Source organism: Aedes albopictus, chromosome 3 (genome assembly GCF_035046485.1).
Source record: "Aedes albopictus strain Foshan chromosome 3, AalbF5, whole genome shotgun sequence".
NCBI lineage: Eukaryota > Metazoa > Arthropoda > Insecta > Diptera > Culicidae > Aedes > Aedes albopictus.
In genome coordinates, this window is record NC_085138.1 from 156288775 (window position 1) to 156303336 (window position 14562).

General features: G+C 39.8%; 1 protein-coding gene across 1 annotated transcript; it reads left to right on the forward strand.

Annotated features, from left to right (window-relative positions):
* The first annotated feature begins 7739 nt into the window (after positions 1 to 7739).
* LOC109431860 (glutamic acid-rich protein) lies at positions 7740 to 9420 on the forward strand. The gene is made up of 5 exons (XM_062859234.1): positions 7740 to 8002; positions 8231 to 8490; positions 8565 to 8775; positions 8868 to 9191; positions 9252 to 9420. Exons 2-4 carry the CDS (start codon positions 8387 to 8389, stop codon positions 9063 to 9065), a joined length of 513 nt encoding a protein of 170 aa, XP_062715218.1. The 5' UTR covers positions 7740 to 8002; positions 8231 to 8386; the 3' UTR covers positions 9066 to 9191; positions 9252 to 9420.
* The last annotated feature ends 5142 nt before the right edge of the window (positions 9421 to 14562 follow it).

Consider the following 14562-nt stretch of genomic DNA (forward strand, 5'->3'; position numbering starts at 1 on the left):
TTTCACAGACGTTGGATCACTTTGCGGTCTTCGACAAAGTTTTTTAAGATATAGTCACCTACAATAATACCAAAGGGTTTGATTATTGAATGCTTACAGCGCCACCTAGCGGCAAAATTCGAAAACTTAAAATTTCTGCATACATTTGACCAAGTTTTCCCATACAAACTTCAAGCGTTTTGAGCGCCCCCTTAGGCTCAACCGATTTCGCTCAAATTTTGAATGTAGCTTCTGGGAGTCCAAAACAACTGATTGAGGAGGTAAGACTTGGCATTTTTCGAAATTTTTGTTTTTCATATAAGTGTGGGCCACCTTAATGGACACCCTGGGAAAAAGATGTAAATCGCAATACGCAAACCGATTTAACTGCATTGAGACATTCAAAGTTTTCTAACTTCCAAAGTTTTTAGCCGAAATGGCTCAAATTTTGGCTGACTACATTTTATTATTACATTCATTTATTATAATTATTAAAACTGTCAAATTTTATTAACAATCGGAGCAGTATTGACAGTTCTACAGTCAAAACAGTGCACACGAACCTTAAAATTATTAAAAAGATCCTAAAATTCACTCTGAAGCAGTTTGTGTTTTGAATTCTAGAAAATTCAGTACTAAGGGGCTGTTCATAAATTACGTAGACCAAAATTTGGCCATCTCAGACCCCACCTCCCCCCCCCCCCGTAGACTTTTTTCTCATACAAAAATTTTGAAATGTGTATGGAGCGTAGACTTTTGTCAGACCAACCCCCTCCCCTCCCCCAAAAAAAGTCTACGTGGTTTATGAACGGCCCCTAACCCGATTTTGATGAAATTTTCACCACTTTATTTTTTATGTTGTTAACTTATAGTCAAATTTTCAGATGTTTTGAAAAACTAACAGTAAAGTTATAGCCTGTACCATTTTCACAATGAGTGCACAATAATTCCAAAACCTCATTCTCTCGCGTCGGAGATTCGGATTGCCCGATTCGGATGAAAATTTTACAGTATCATCTGCACACAATATAGGTACTATTGTTGGTTAAAAATTCAGCCATTTTGATGCATGCAATCATAGGTTATACAGGGGATAGACAAAATGATCGGGACAGGCAAAATTTTCACTTTTCAAAAAATGTCCAATTAGCTGTAACTTTCCGAAAAGTGCATCGAATATTCTCAAATTTTTACTGTAAGTTGATGAACTAATTGTGTATCAGTGGACAAAATTTGGAAAAGATCGGGCTATTCTGCACGAAGTTACAAGCATTTCAGGAAAAGGTAGAATTATCCGATGGTCAACTTTGAGCTGTTATATCTCCGGATTTAATGAACCGAATGCAATGAAATTTTGTCCATTTATGACTTATATAATGAACTCTGAAAAACGTTTGACAAAACTTGTAATTATTAACAAAAGAAAAAGTTATAACGATTTCAATAATTTAATGATTTTTTAGTAAATTGGTATATTTTTAATATGCATCCCATTACTATTTCAATGAATTGCCGCCTATGTTGTTATTTTCTTTCAAAACATATTTGTTTTTTTTCCAATAATTTATTTTTGGCTCATTTGTTTAATAAAAAACTTTACGGAGCCGATATTCGAATAGAATAATTTGTTATTCTACATGTTCAAAGAAATTCAATATAAACTAATAAAACATCTTTCGCGCGCACTTTTTCTTCGGTCCTGAACCGGATCGCGAATTCGCGAATTGAGCACGTCGCTGTTCAGCCGGCGGGTTATCCATCACTTCCTTAATCGCTTTAACTGCTTTCTCCACTTTTTCCGCTGTTAGCTTCCAACTGGTACTTCCCTGAGAGCCAACCGTGTTCGGTACTGGCTCATTCCATTCCATATCTGAAGCATGGTCCTCGTCGATCAGTTCTTCTTCTAATACCTCAATAATTTCTGGGTCCTCCATTGATTCCGGCGTAATTTGCACAGTTGATACACAACCCCGGCATACGACGCATCCTTTGACTTTTCTGCTTGATTTGTCTTCATAGTTTTGCTGGTACGACGTTGAGGACAAGTATTCTTTCGGTGTCCTCTGTGTGACATAAAAAGCACGTGTCCTTCAGATCCTCGTAGAATACTCTACCTTCCAGACCAACAATGTTTATCGTCGGTGGAATTCGCTTCTTGACCTCCATATACATACCACGTATGCCAGTGTGCATATGGTCCAGACCCAAATCCGCAGGGAATTTCTCTCGGACCACACGATCAACCTTTCCATATTCTCCCAGCACCGCTGATAAATGATCATCATTCACCTCTGGCGGCAGATCGAAGATACGAACGTACCGCATATTGACACCGGCAATCGACATCCTGACTTCTACGAGCTTGTCGCTTGTGTAGGCAAACTTTCGTGGCTCCGAGTTTCTCTCCAAAGACGCTTTCATTGCTTCGCTTGAAACAAACTTAATGAATAGTGATCGATCATGCGCAGTTTTGTACGCAGTTTCCATCACTTTCAAATCCGTTTCCAATTCCAAAAAAAAACATATTTGTATTCAAGACAATCGGAGGAAATTTAAATGAACTATACTGCCGTGAATCGCAAGTCAGTCCCATCTGCATTTTGGGCAAAAATGAGTTAATGACCGTTTTCGAGCTTTCTTCGGATGATCTTTCAGCTGCGTACAAAAAATATATAGTTTGTTCAGTAAAATTGAAAAACAACACCAAGTCAGATTTTCCCATAATGAAATGTAATCGCAAGTCAGTCCCATTACGAACTTGTGCGCCCTCCGGTACAAAACCTAACACTATTTTAGCCAGTTTTATATTTTTCACTGTTACGTATTCACGTTTGAAACAATATGTGAAACTTTCATGATGATCGCAAAAGTTTTCAATTCATGGCGATTTTTTAGATTTTCGCATGGAAATCGAATTTGAAAACTTCAGAGGCCATTTTCTCAATGCCTACTTTTTACATATGGGACTGACTTGCGATTCACGGCAGTATAATTAGCATCTTAAATTTTGAAACGATGTTGAAATTTAAGAAAATTTAGTGTTTTATTAGAAAAATAATCTAATCGTTATAATTTTCTTCTGTGTTAAAAATTTTAAATTATGTCAAAAGTTTTTCAAAGCTCATTATATAAGTCATAAATGGTCAAAATTTCAGTGCATTCGGTTCATTGAATCCGGAGATATAACAGCTCAAAGTTGGCTATCGGATAATTCTACCTTTTTTTAGAATCTTTATAACTTTGTGCAGAACAGTTCGATCTTTTCCCGACACTCTCTTATGTTTTTACTGTAAAGTGACCAGATATATTTTGCTCTGATGCGGGACATAATTTTACGTAACTCATATTTTCAAGTTTTCAGTGATTTAGTGACCCAATTTAAAAAATAACAGCATATCAAAATACACATTATAGACATAACAAATAGAAAAGTAAAAATGACTGTTAAATTTTGGAAAATTCTTTTTTAAAAAACGTCAAGAACTGAAAAGAATAATTAATTTTGGCGAATCACAGAACTTTGGGGCAAAATAGGAGAATAACAGATATATGGAGAAATTTTATTGTCATAGATAAGAATCTTTGAAAATAAACCTTTGGAGCTTTGGCAGGTGCATCCTCAAAATTCCTATGAGGATCTCTTCTATTACTTTGGAGGTCCTTGTGAATGGATTTCCATGATTTGTGGGTATTCCTGAAATTCAACTCTAAAATTTTCATGTAAATTCTTTTGAAATGCGTGAATATTTTTTTATGAAAAATTTCTATTGAAAGAAATTGCTGGAGAAAAGAGTTTGTGACAAATATATAACTTTTCTAGAAATCCCTGGATCATTTCTGAAAATGCCCGGGAAAATCTGTTGACGAAAATGCTGGAGAAAACTTAAAACAAATAGAGTTATGTATTGTTCCTTTGAATTCCACTAAGAATTTGCATCCTTTGACAGATACGTATTTCGACCTCAACTGTAAGCTCGTCTTCAGTGTCTTGTACTTGACTGCGACTTCTGTCATGCGAGATTCATGCTCGCTGTAGAAGACAAGTCTTAAGTAAGTTTACTATTTTTTCTGGAGTCCATTGACATGTTTCTTTTGAGATTTCATCTGATGGGTTCTGTATTCCTCTAAAAAAAATAATAAATATTTAAAAAAAAACGAACGGAAATTATGACAAAACATCTTCCAATTCACTAGCAGCTTACAAGAATTAACCCTAAAAGGGATACCTGGAGTCCAAGGTTGTTAATCGATAAATTATCGTTATCGTCGATAACTATAATTGTGTTCAACGTTATCGCTCACTGCGATGATGATAAATTATCGCAAGATTTATCGGCGTTCGATAATTCAACGTAAGTTAACTGAAGTTAACTTGCGTCAATTACGATCACAGCAATCTTAGCACAATATTTTTGACTTTTATTCACACAAATTCCATAACGGCGCCGACATAGTGCCGCTTCAAAGTGAGAGTGGGAGTGCGCGTCCAAAGGATTTTCGTGGATTTGCTGTTGTTGATATTCTTTTTTGCGGCATCGCACACGCGCACTCTCACTCTCACGCGTAACTATAACGGCACCCTAACTCGACTGTGAATAGTGTGCTGCTTCGTTATTATGGACCATAATTATAACCAATTTCCTTGGAATAATTATGAAAAATACTTCCGCTTCTTCAGCATATGTACTGTGGATACTCGTCTTCTGCAAATTTGAGAAGTATTTCTGGTAAGTTGGTATTGATTTTTTCCTAAACTGATGTCTTTGATAATAACTTTTTTTCATGCTAGCGAAAGCATAAATGGGACACCGATTTGTTCCGGATGGAGTTCCATACTCAGAAAAGGCAGCGCCACGATAACGCCAGCGAAAAGTCTATCATCACCCAGATGGACGTGCACAATATTGTGGACAGCCTTATTATCAACGAAGGACTGCATATTCAGTATTACTCACCGTACTTCTAAAGGGCGGTTGAGCTGGGATTGCCGGAGAATCTTTCACTTGGCTGTCGCCAGTCACGAAACGGATGGACGCAAGATTTAACGAGATGATCGAGAAGCTAAAATCAAAACTGAAGACAGTGCAGTACGTAGCCACCACTGCAGATTGCTGGACCAAATTCCGTAGAAGCTTATTAGGAATGTCTCCGCACTGGATCGATGAAAACACCATGGAAAGGATGTCTTGCGCATTGGCATTAAAAAGGATTAAATGTAGATATACGGCGGATGCCCTTGGCGCTGCAATTCATGGCTTCCAAGCGGGCTTTCAAAAGTTCGTCAATGCACAACTGACAGTACAGCAAATTTACGAAAAGCTAAATAAATTGTTTTTAATTGTATTTAGTACCTTTATTATTAGCCTATTATGTCTATACCTGCTATTGAGCCAATCATGAATCTCCCAATTCAATAGTTTACAATTTGTCAGATTGAATTTTGAGGTACAATTCGAAACCATCATGATATAGAGTTATAGTACAATTGGTATCTTACACTCGGGATTTCATCATATCATAAGGTTTAAAAATTGTTAAAAACGTTAGATTTTACCCCAATTAGTGTAGCACATCCAAGGTTTACTCTCGGTCATACAGATGACGTAGAAGCTTCAATTAGAGGCCGTTCATAAACCACGTATTCTCAGACCCCCCGTCACCCTTCGTAGATTTTTATCCATGCATTTGTATGAGGCGTAGAATTTGATCAGAAACCCCATCCCCCTTCAAAAGTCTACGTGGTTTATGAACGGCCCCTTATTACTTAAAAAATGTCACTTTGTATGTCTTTTCAACGGACATCAAGTCTTGCCTTCAACAGTTAACTCGATTATTTTCGATAAATTATCGAAAAAACGATAACGATAACGATAATTTATCGTATTGCTTACCGTTATCGACTGATTATCGAAAAGCCATCAACGAAGTCAAAGTTGGCGTTAAATTATCGACGATAATTTATCGATTAACAACCATCTACATACCTAGCCCACCATATCTCTTGGATATGCAGTCCTTAGGACACCTGCCCGAGCAAAGTCTAACAACAAAATGACAGCAAATCGAAAACACGATTTGTAATCAGCAGCAAATTGATATCATGTTTTGGTATCAGATTATCTTGATTAATTTCGATTGCAAATTTTAATATCGTTTTGCTGTCATTTAAAATTATTATAAATATTTAAGTTTTTAAGTCATTTCAAAACTTCTAGGCGACCTTGTATAAAGCATCTAATGATATGCCATCAGTGCAATTAACGTATTGCATTTAGGTTTTCATATTATTCGAAAAAACTCTACATTTAACGATTTTTTCATTTTTTCGCACTGATAACAAAAACAGTAATCAATTTGCTATCACTGATAGCAGGAATTGTTTTCAACTTGCTCTCACAGGAACATTTTTCTGCTTTTATTTTTGATATTTTAACCGTTAAAACGACCAAAACGACATCAACCTGAGTAATCATAATTTGCAATATCACAACATCAAAATTTGTTTTCGATTTGCTGTCAGACTTTGCTAGGGTGGTTTATCACTTTATTTAAACATTTTATTGACTTTGAATAGATGTTTCAACTTATTCACTTTTTTCTCTTTCATTTCCTTTGCAATAAAAAAAGTCACGAACATCAACAAAACAAAGCACGGATAAAATCATAAACTAAAATAAATAATTAAAAATGCACGGAAAAAGATTGTTTCGGAATAGTGAATGGTTCAAACGTAAGAAAAACAGTATAATATATTGTTACATAAAGATCGGATGTAAATGTATAGTAGCTACCAATGTGCAAAGCTTTTAGCGAACCATTCCATTACAATACACTATATTGTAGCTGGTACACTGTATGGTACAGGAATGGTTTTCACCAAATACCCTATGGTTAGTTTTTATCCGGGTAAAGCTACGAAAGGGTTTTTATTAATTCAATTGCCATACGTTTCATTACCTTGATCTTACAAATTTTCAGTGAGACCAACATCTAAGCCCTATCATCTAGTTCAGCAAGCATCCACTGGCATCGGCATTTGCTATTGCTGGATCTTCTATGTGCTAGCTGCGATAGATCAAGGCTTTTGATTAGCTCAATTCACATATGAGTATAAAATAGAACTTACTTGCTAACTTTTCGTAAAAACCACAATTCGACTATTCTAAATTAATTCAAGCACCCTAGTAATGTGCTCTATTTCAGTATTCTTTCTAAACTAGACTTCCTGTTTTCTTTTTCTCAATCTTATTCTCAAAACCATCGCAAAGTTTGTTCTCACTTGGCAATTTAACGTAATGCATTATAGTTACGAAATGCTATTTTCGAAAAGCAATATTTTCAAAATCGGTTTGCGTGCACATGTAGAGTATGGATCAAGGTATCTCCTGATTTTTTTTTTCGTGATGGAAAATGTTTTTTCGTTTTCGCAGAAACCATTTTTGAATAAAATTTCACAAAAAAAAATGGTTTCTGCAAAAACGGAAAACTTTTTCCACCACAAAAAAATTCAGTAGATACCTTGATACATACTCTACATGTGCACGAAACCCGATTTTGAAAAGAATTCTTCGTTATTTAATAAAAAAATCAAAAGCCGAAAAAATGAGAAAACGCTTCCAGTTTCGCCTTAAGGTACTCCGCGGGCCGCATTTCTAGGCTTGGAGGGCCGCAGGATGAGCACCACTGATCTAGAGGATTCTTCAAAATAATTTCCAAGAATTACTCAAATCTTCATCTGAACATTCTTCTAATAAATTTACACAGTATTTTACTAAAATTGCTTTGGGAATGCTTCGGACAATATGAGCTATAGAAGCTGGATTTTGACAAGACGATACATTGATTTTTGTTGATTGACAGTAGCATGAACAACATTTAAAAGAAAATACACACACACAATGTCCACTATGATTTTAGCAAATTAGTATGCCCAAGAAATGTGATACTATAAATTACCGCTTTGCCTTCTATCTTTCAATCGCAGAGCTTAACGGACGATGACTTCTATTTGAAAGAACCACAGGTAAATGTGTTTTAGGTTAAACGGTGTTCGATTTGTTTAGAAGATCCTCTGCGAAAGGACTAAAGGACATGTCCAGCAGAGAATCTCGGTGTGCTGAAATCTGTACGGAAACAGATCAGTGTGTGGCATTGGTGTTTTAAAGTAGAATAGAGACTTAGAACATCCGAGTTGTGTGAAAACTGCATAATGACCGCTTTTTTATTACCTCAAATCGTACTACTTTTTCAGGGCATTACGGACATTGCACCGCGTCGCACAGCCGAGGCACCGAATCAGAAGGAAAGCTCACCTGAGCTGGAACCCGAGGAGGAGGAAGAAGAAGAGGAAGAGGACGAGGAGAAGAAGGCCGAAAAGGCCGCCAAACGGTTGAACCGCGAAGTGAACATGCTATCGGCTCGATTGATTCGACTGAAGGAGAAGGAAGAGGAACGGCATGCCGAACGGCAGGCCCTCAAATACGCCATGAAGACTAACCAGTATGCTCTGAAGTATGTTTCGGGGACTTTTTTGCTTTGCTTTATCCCACATTTTTTAATGAAAATTTTATCCATTCACGGTACAGAAACGAGCTCAAGAAATACAAGAAACTGCAGAAGGAAGTCGAGAAAATGGCTGCAATGATGAAGATGGAAGACGAGGACGAGGATGGCGAAGAGGCCAAGGAACCTCCACCTGAGGAACCCGAGGAAGAGGAGGAAGAAGAGGAATCTGAGGAGGAGAGCGAATCGGAATCCGAATCGGAAAGTGATAACGAGAGCGCGAACGAAGCAGAGGTAAGTTTTGTCTTAAAATTCAACTAAAGTATTCAAACTTTTGAAGCAATCCAGTCTCTAATCCAATCACGACTTTGCTCTCTCTATCACAGGACGCCCCGGACGAGAAGAAAAAAGCCAACCTGGAACCACGGGTGAAACGGCACGAGAACCGGTTAGCTTCGCTCAAGAAGGGCAACTACTTCCTGCAGGCCAACGTCGACCGGATCAAGGACGAAATCAACAAAACGCGGGAAATGTGCTGCACGCTACAGTCCGATTTGGACTCTGTTATTGCTGATTTAGGATAATCTTACACTTAATTAACCTTATTATGGACAACATTTGGACGCAGCTTAACCGACTTCTTCACTAAACTCACTGTATTTACCGATGTCATGTTCAAGTGCAATTTGTACCATTCTATAGCTCCACACGTAAGTTTGCTTAATCCACAAGATTTCCTATTCAAATCAATAACGACTTTATATTTTTAGAAACCATTACAACCCAATAAAAACGCCCGGCCCCAGCCCTGGCCCTGAATGGAAGAGCATCGAAGCCGGTCGTCCTACTGGCAGGCACCCGCAAATCAAAGATGAGTATTTATTTTAGCTGTATTTTTGCAATCGAAAATGAATAAAACCAACATACCTGAAGCGTAAACTTGTCGAGGGATGATCCTCCGCTGTGTTTTCACTTTATTTCACTCACAAATCACTAAAAAATAAAGCACCAAATTCACTGCTGCAGAAAGATTGTGTGACGATTTTGTATGAACGCGAAAGTTTGTTTTGTTTGGATAAACAAACTGCCCGATCGAAAAAAGAAAGAGGACGAAAGGAAAAAGAAATTCGATGATGATGACAGCCGGAGGTGCCCATGCAGCACAAAACAGTTTTGTTTTGGCTTTTTGGCCAGGGTCAAATCGGGATTCGAAAGGGGGATGGATGGAGATTGAAAATCTCGTTGAAAATAATATGCATTTTGCCGATCATTTTCGAGAAACAACAATGGGTTCGTTCAAATATTACGTAACGCTAAGGGGGAAAGTGGGGGTCTGGTGCTGTGTTCCGCTTCATACAAAATTTCAAAATTGTCCATACAAAAGTTTTTACGTGGGGGAGGGAGTGGGTCTAAAATAATTTAAAAATCGTCAATTATTGACGAATTCTGCGTTACGTAATATATGAATAAACCCCAACCCACATAGCAAAATACAATTAGCCATGCATTCCAAACAATAAATTCCTTCTTATAGTCTATTTTACGAAACGACAACAGTGTTGATATTGATATTAACACTCACGGGCTTGGGCGCAACCTCCTGTCAAATTTTCATTCATGAAATAAGCGCTCAGCAGATCCGAAACGTCTCGTAAAATGGCTCATTGTTAGGATTACATTGTCCCAAAGGGGCCGGGTTTTGCCAAGCTAAAAAAACCTAAAAAAAAGCTGGAAAAAGCAAAAAAAAAGTCACTGAAACCCGCAAAAGTTTTAAGGGTTTTACCGGGTTCTTTTTTCGACTTTTTTCGGCTATTTAGGGGTTTTTCGGCTTGGTAAAACTAGTGTCGCGCCCCCCGACTGTGTCTAATGAACTAGTTAGCGGAGGAATTCTGTTGGCGAATTCAAATTTGCAATAGTCTATTTTACGAAACGACAACAGTGTTGATATTGATATTAACACTCACGGGCTTGGGCGCAACCTCCTGTCAAATTTTCATTCATGAAATGAGCGATCAGCTGATCCGAAACGTCTCGTAAAATGGCTCATCGAAGCAACCTGTGGTAGTTTAGCAGACCGCTGAGTTGGCGGTGTGTTCATTTTAGTAATAGAACTGTCAAGACAGAAACACCACATTGGCGACGAGAAACAAAGAACCTAGCGTGGAAAATCGAAGCTGATTGATGTTGAGATCCGGGAAGAGATTCCGTGGTTGGGACAGTTAATCCGACGCGATATTCCGATAAAAAACGCGGAGATAGTTTTCTCTTAAACAGAACGTGTATCGTTTATTTTTCTCGTTTTTATACTGAATGACATTTAAGATTCATCACGGTAGCAAGGTTTTTGATATACCAGGTATGGTAACTTGCCCTGTCTATGTCTGACCTACTGACGTCACTACACCTCCTCTCAAGTTCACCAATCCTAATCCCTCTCGATGTTGTACAAACAAAACCTTGCCTAGTGCTTTAGTTAAGGTATCTGCCACCTGACTCTCAGATGGAATCCGTTTCAGCTTTAGTATCTTCTCCCTAACCTTCTCTCGTAGAAAATGGTATCGAACATCATAATGCTTGGAACGGCGCGTCTCTGGGTTTTCCGAAACACTTATGCATCCCGAGTTGTCTTCAAGCATCGTCACTGGAAGCTGCACTTGTAGGTTCAAATCATTCATGACTTTCAGTAGCCATAGTACTTCCTTGGCGGCATCACAGACTGCTACATACTCTGCTTCACAACTAGAGAGGGCCACTATGGCTTGCTTGCGGCTACACCACTGTACTACGTTTCCGTACACCTTAATGAAGAAACCAGTAGTTGACTTGCGATCCACTAAGTCATTTGCCCAATCTGCGTCAACGTAACAACTAAGGGCTGGTTCATCGTCACGCTTACTAAACTGCAGTCCCACGTCGATCGTGCCACTCAAGTAGCGTAAAACACGCTTTAAACACTGCCAATGCTCCTGTGTAGGATTCTCTTGAAAACGAGCAAGGTACGTCAGAGCAAAGCAGATATCCGGCCGGGTACCAGACATAAGGAACATTAGACTGCCAATGAGTTCACGGTAGGGCTCTTGCAAGGGGCGAATCACTAGCGCATTTTCGATTCAGCCTTGCGTATTGACATACGCATTGGCGCATTTTGTTACGCATTAGCGTATTAAGGTACGCATTTCTAAAATTGAACAACACCTGTCAAAATTTTAAAGCATGCACTTTTCAACGCATTGATAAAATTGTTCGCATTTTTATACGCATTGACAAAAAAAACTTGCATTTTTCTACGCATTGATAGAAAACACGCATTTTTCTACGCATTGATAGAATACACGCATTTTTATGCGCATTGGTGGAATGCTTGCATTTTTATACGCATTGATAAATAACACGTATTTTCCTACGTATTGGTGTATTTTTTAACAAATTATGTATTAAAACTTTAAGAACTCGTCATGCATTCCTGTGTATTTTTCAACGCATTGGATATTTTGGCGCATTTTTCAACGCATTACATTTTTAAATGCATTTTTCAACGCATTGGAGCATTTTGTAACGCATTTTCATCAAAACGCATTTTCGATTCAGTTGTTTTGGAAGTGATCCGCCCCTCGGGCTCTTGAACCTTGTCTGCTTTCACGCCAGGCATCAACTTCAGATTCTGTTCCATGGGGGTTGCAGCAGGGTTGCAGCCAGTCATTCCGAATTTATCCAACAAGCGCGAGGTGTAACCTGCTTGATCGATCTGCAGAACGCCTTCCTCTGGATTCATCTTGATACGAAGCCCCATGAACATATTAGGCACCCCAAGGTCCGTCATCCGAAACTCCCTGGCGAGCCTATCACGAACGTAGTTGACCACATCCGTAGTACTACCACACAGCAACATGTCATCAACATATATAACCAAATATACAACTGTGCCCTCGTAACATCTGTAGTACAGACAAACATCCGCTGTTGACTGTTTGAACCCCATGCTAGTAATAAAGTCGTGAAACCGATCGTTCCAACATTTAGGGCTCTGCTTCAAACCATACAACGAGCGATGCAACTTCAAAATATATCCTGGTTTCAATTCCATACCTTCGGGGGGATTCATGAAGACATCTTCCTTGAGCACTCCATTAAGAAAGGCAGTTTTAACGTCGAGATGTCGGAAGTGGTAGCCATTCTTAACTCCAAGAGACAGTACAAAGCGCACGGTTGGGAGACGAGCTACAGGTGCGTACGACTCCACAAAATCTACTCCACGCTTCTGTAGAAACCCACGGGCTACCAGTCGAGCTTTGAACTGTTCCGGCTTTTCGTCATCTGTGTTCTTGCGTTTAAATACCCATTTCGAACTAATAACCTTCACGTTTCCCGGATTCTTCATTACTGTCCAGGTTCCATTCATCTCCAGAGCATCCATCTCGGACTTGACAGCTTGCATCCATTGAGCTTCATCATCTCGTCCACGAATATCCTGGTATGATTCAGGAGCACCCGACATGAAACTTTCAAGAGCCATCGCAGCATTTGCAGAAATATCGTATTCTCCGGTCCTCATCCAAGCAGGCTGACGTCGACTCCGATCTGGATTCTGCCGGACTTCCAATGGATCCTCCTCTGGCTGATGAATTTTCTCTAGCGAATCATCACCAGAACCAACCGACATGTACTCTTCCTGCTCCTGACACTCATTTCGAACCTCGTTACAATCTTCGCTGTTACTGACGTCCACGACAATTGGCTTCGCTTGTTCTACTTCTTCGATAGAAGTGCCGTTCTTCAACTCATTGAATTTCACACTCCGGGAACAAACGATCCTCTGCTTGACGACATCCCACAGCCTGTAGCAATTTACTCCATATCCGAGAAACACGCATTCCAATGCACGGTCATCCAGTTTCTTCCTATGCGCAGCTGGCACAGTCGCGAATGCTTGACAGCCAAAAATCCTGAGGTTCGAGAAATCCGGCTTCCTTGAGAACCATCCTTCGTACGGCGTCTTTCCGTGCACAGCATGAGTTGGACTGCGGTTCGTTAGATAAACGGCGGTATTGAGTGCCTCGCCCCAAAGCCGTTTGTCCAAATCAGCATCAATCAGCATCAATCAGCATCGCTCGCGTTTTTTCGCAGAGGGTGCGATTAACCCTTTCCGCCACACCATTCAGCTCCGGTGTGTAGGGGGGTACAAACTCCAAAACAATCCCTTCAACAACGCAGAACGCTTTCATATCCCTGCTGCGGTACTCTCCGCCGTTATCGCACCGAAGCCGCTTCATTTTGATCCCAAAATGCGCAGTTGCCATGGCATGGAACTCCTTTAACTTCGCCAATGCTTCATCCTTACTCCTCATTAGATACACAACGACCATGTGCGTAAAATCGTCCAAAAACGTGATGAAATACTTATACCCGTTGTATGTAGTGGGCGTTATTGGACCGCACACATCGCTGTGCACTAGCTCAAGCGGTTTTGTAGCTCTGGTTCGTGTACCACCGATGTGCGCCTTCGTCTGTTTCGCTCGTGCACAGTTCTCGCAGAAATCCAGTTCTTCCGTCAGCAAGTCTCCGACTCCGGTGACCATGTTACCTCTAACCAACGAACAAATACTTCTCATGTTGAGGTGTGCTAGACGTCGATGCCACAAGGAGTTGACATTCACTTCCGCAACCGCTGCCCTTACCGAAGGTTGCTGTTCTGCATGGATCTTGATCCAGTAGATGCCGTTTTTCACAACTGCACGTGCAAACACTTTTCCGTCTCTCGAAATAGCAGCGCCTTGTCTGTCAAACACCACCTTGTTGCCACGTTCCACCAACTTTTGCACCGACAACAAATTATCCCTGCACTCTGGGACGTAAATAACATCGTGCAAGATCACCTCAATATCCTCCTCTCCATCCGCTATGATGCGTCCCGATATGTGTCCACCAACAGTGCCGCACATTTTCACCCCATCCATAGCGATTGCAATTTGAAAAGGTGACTTCAGCTTTGTAACTCCAGAGAGCACAGACACATCGCTGACGAGGTGCTCTGAGCATCCCGAATCGAGTATGAACCACATTTCACTCACCTGCGGGGCGCTG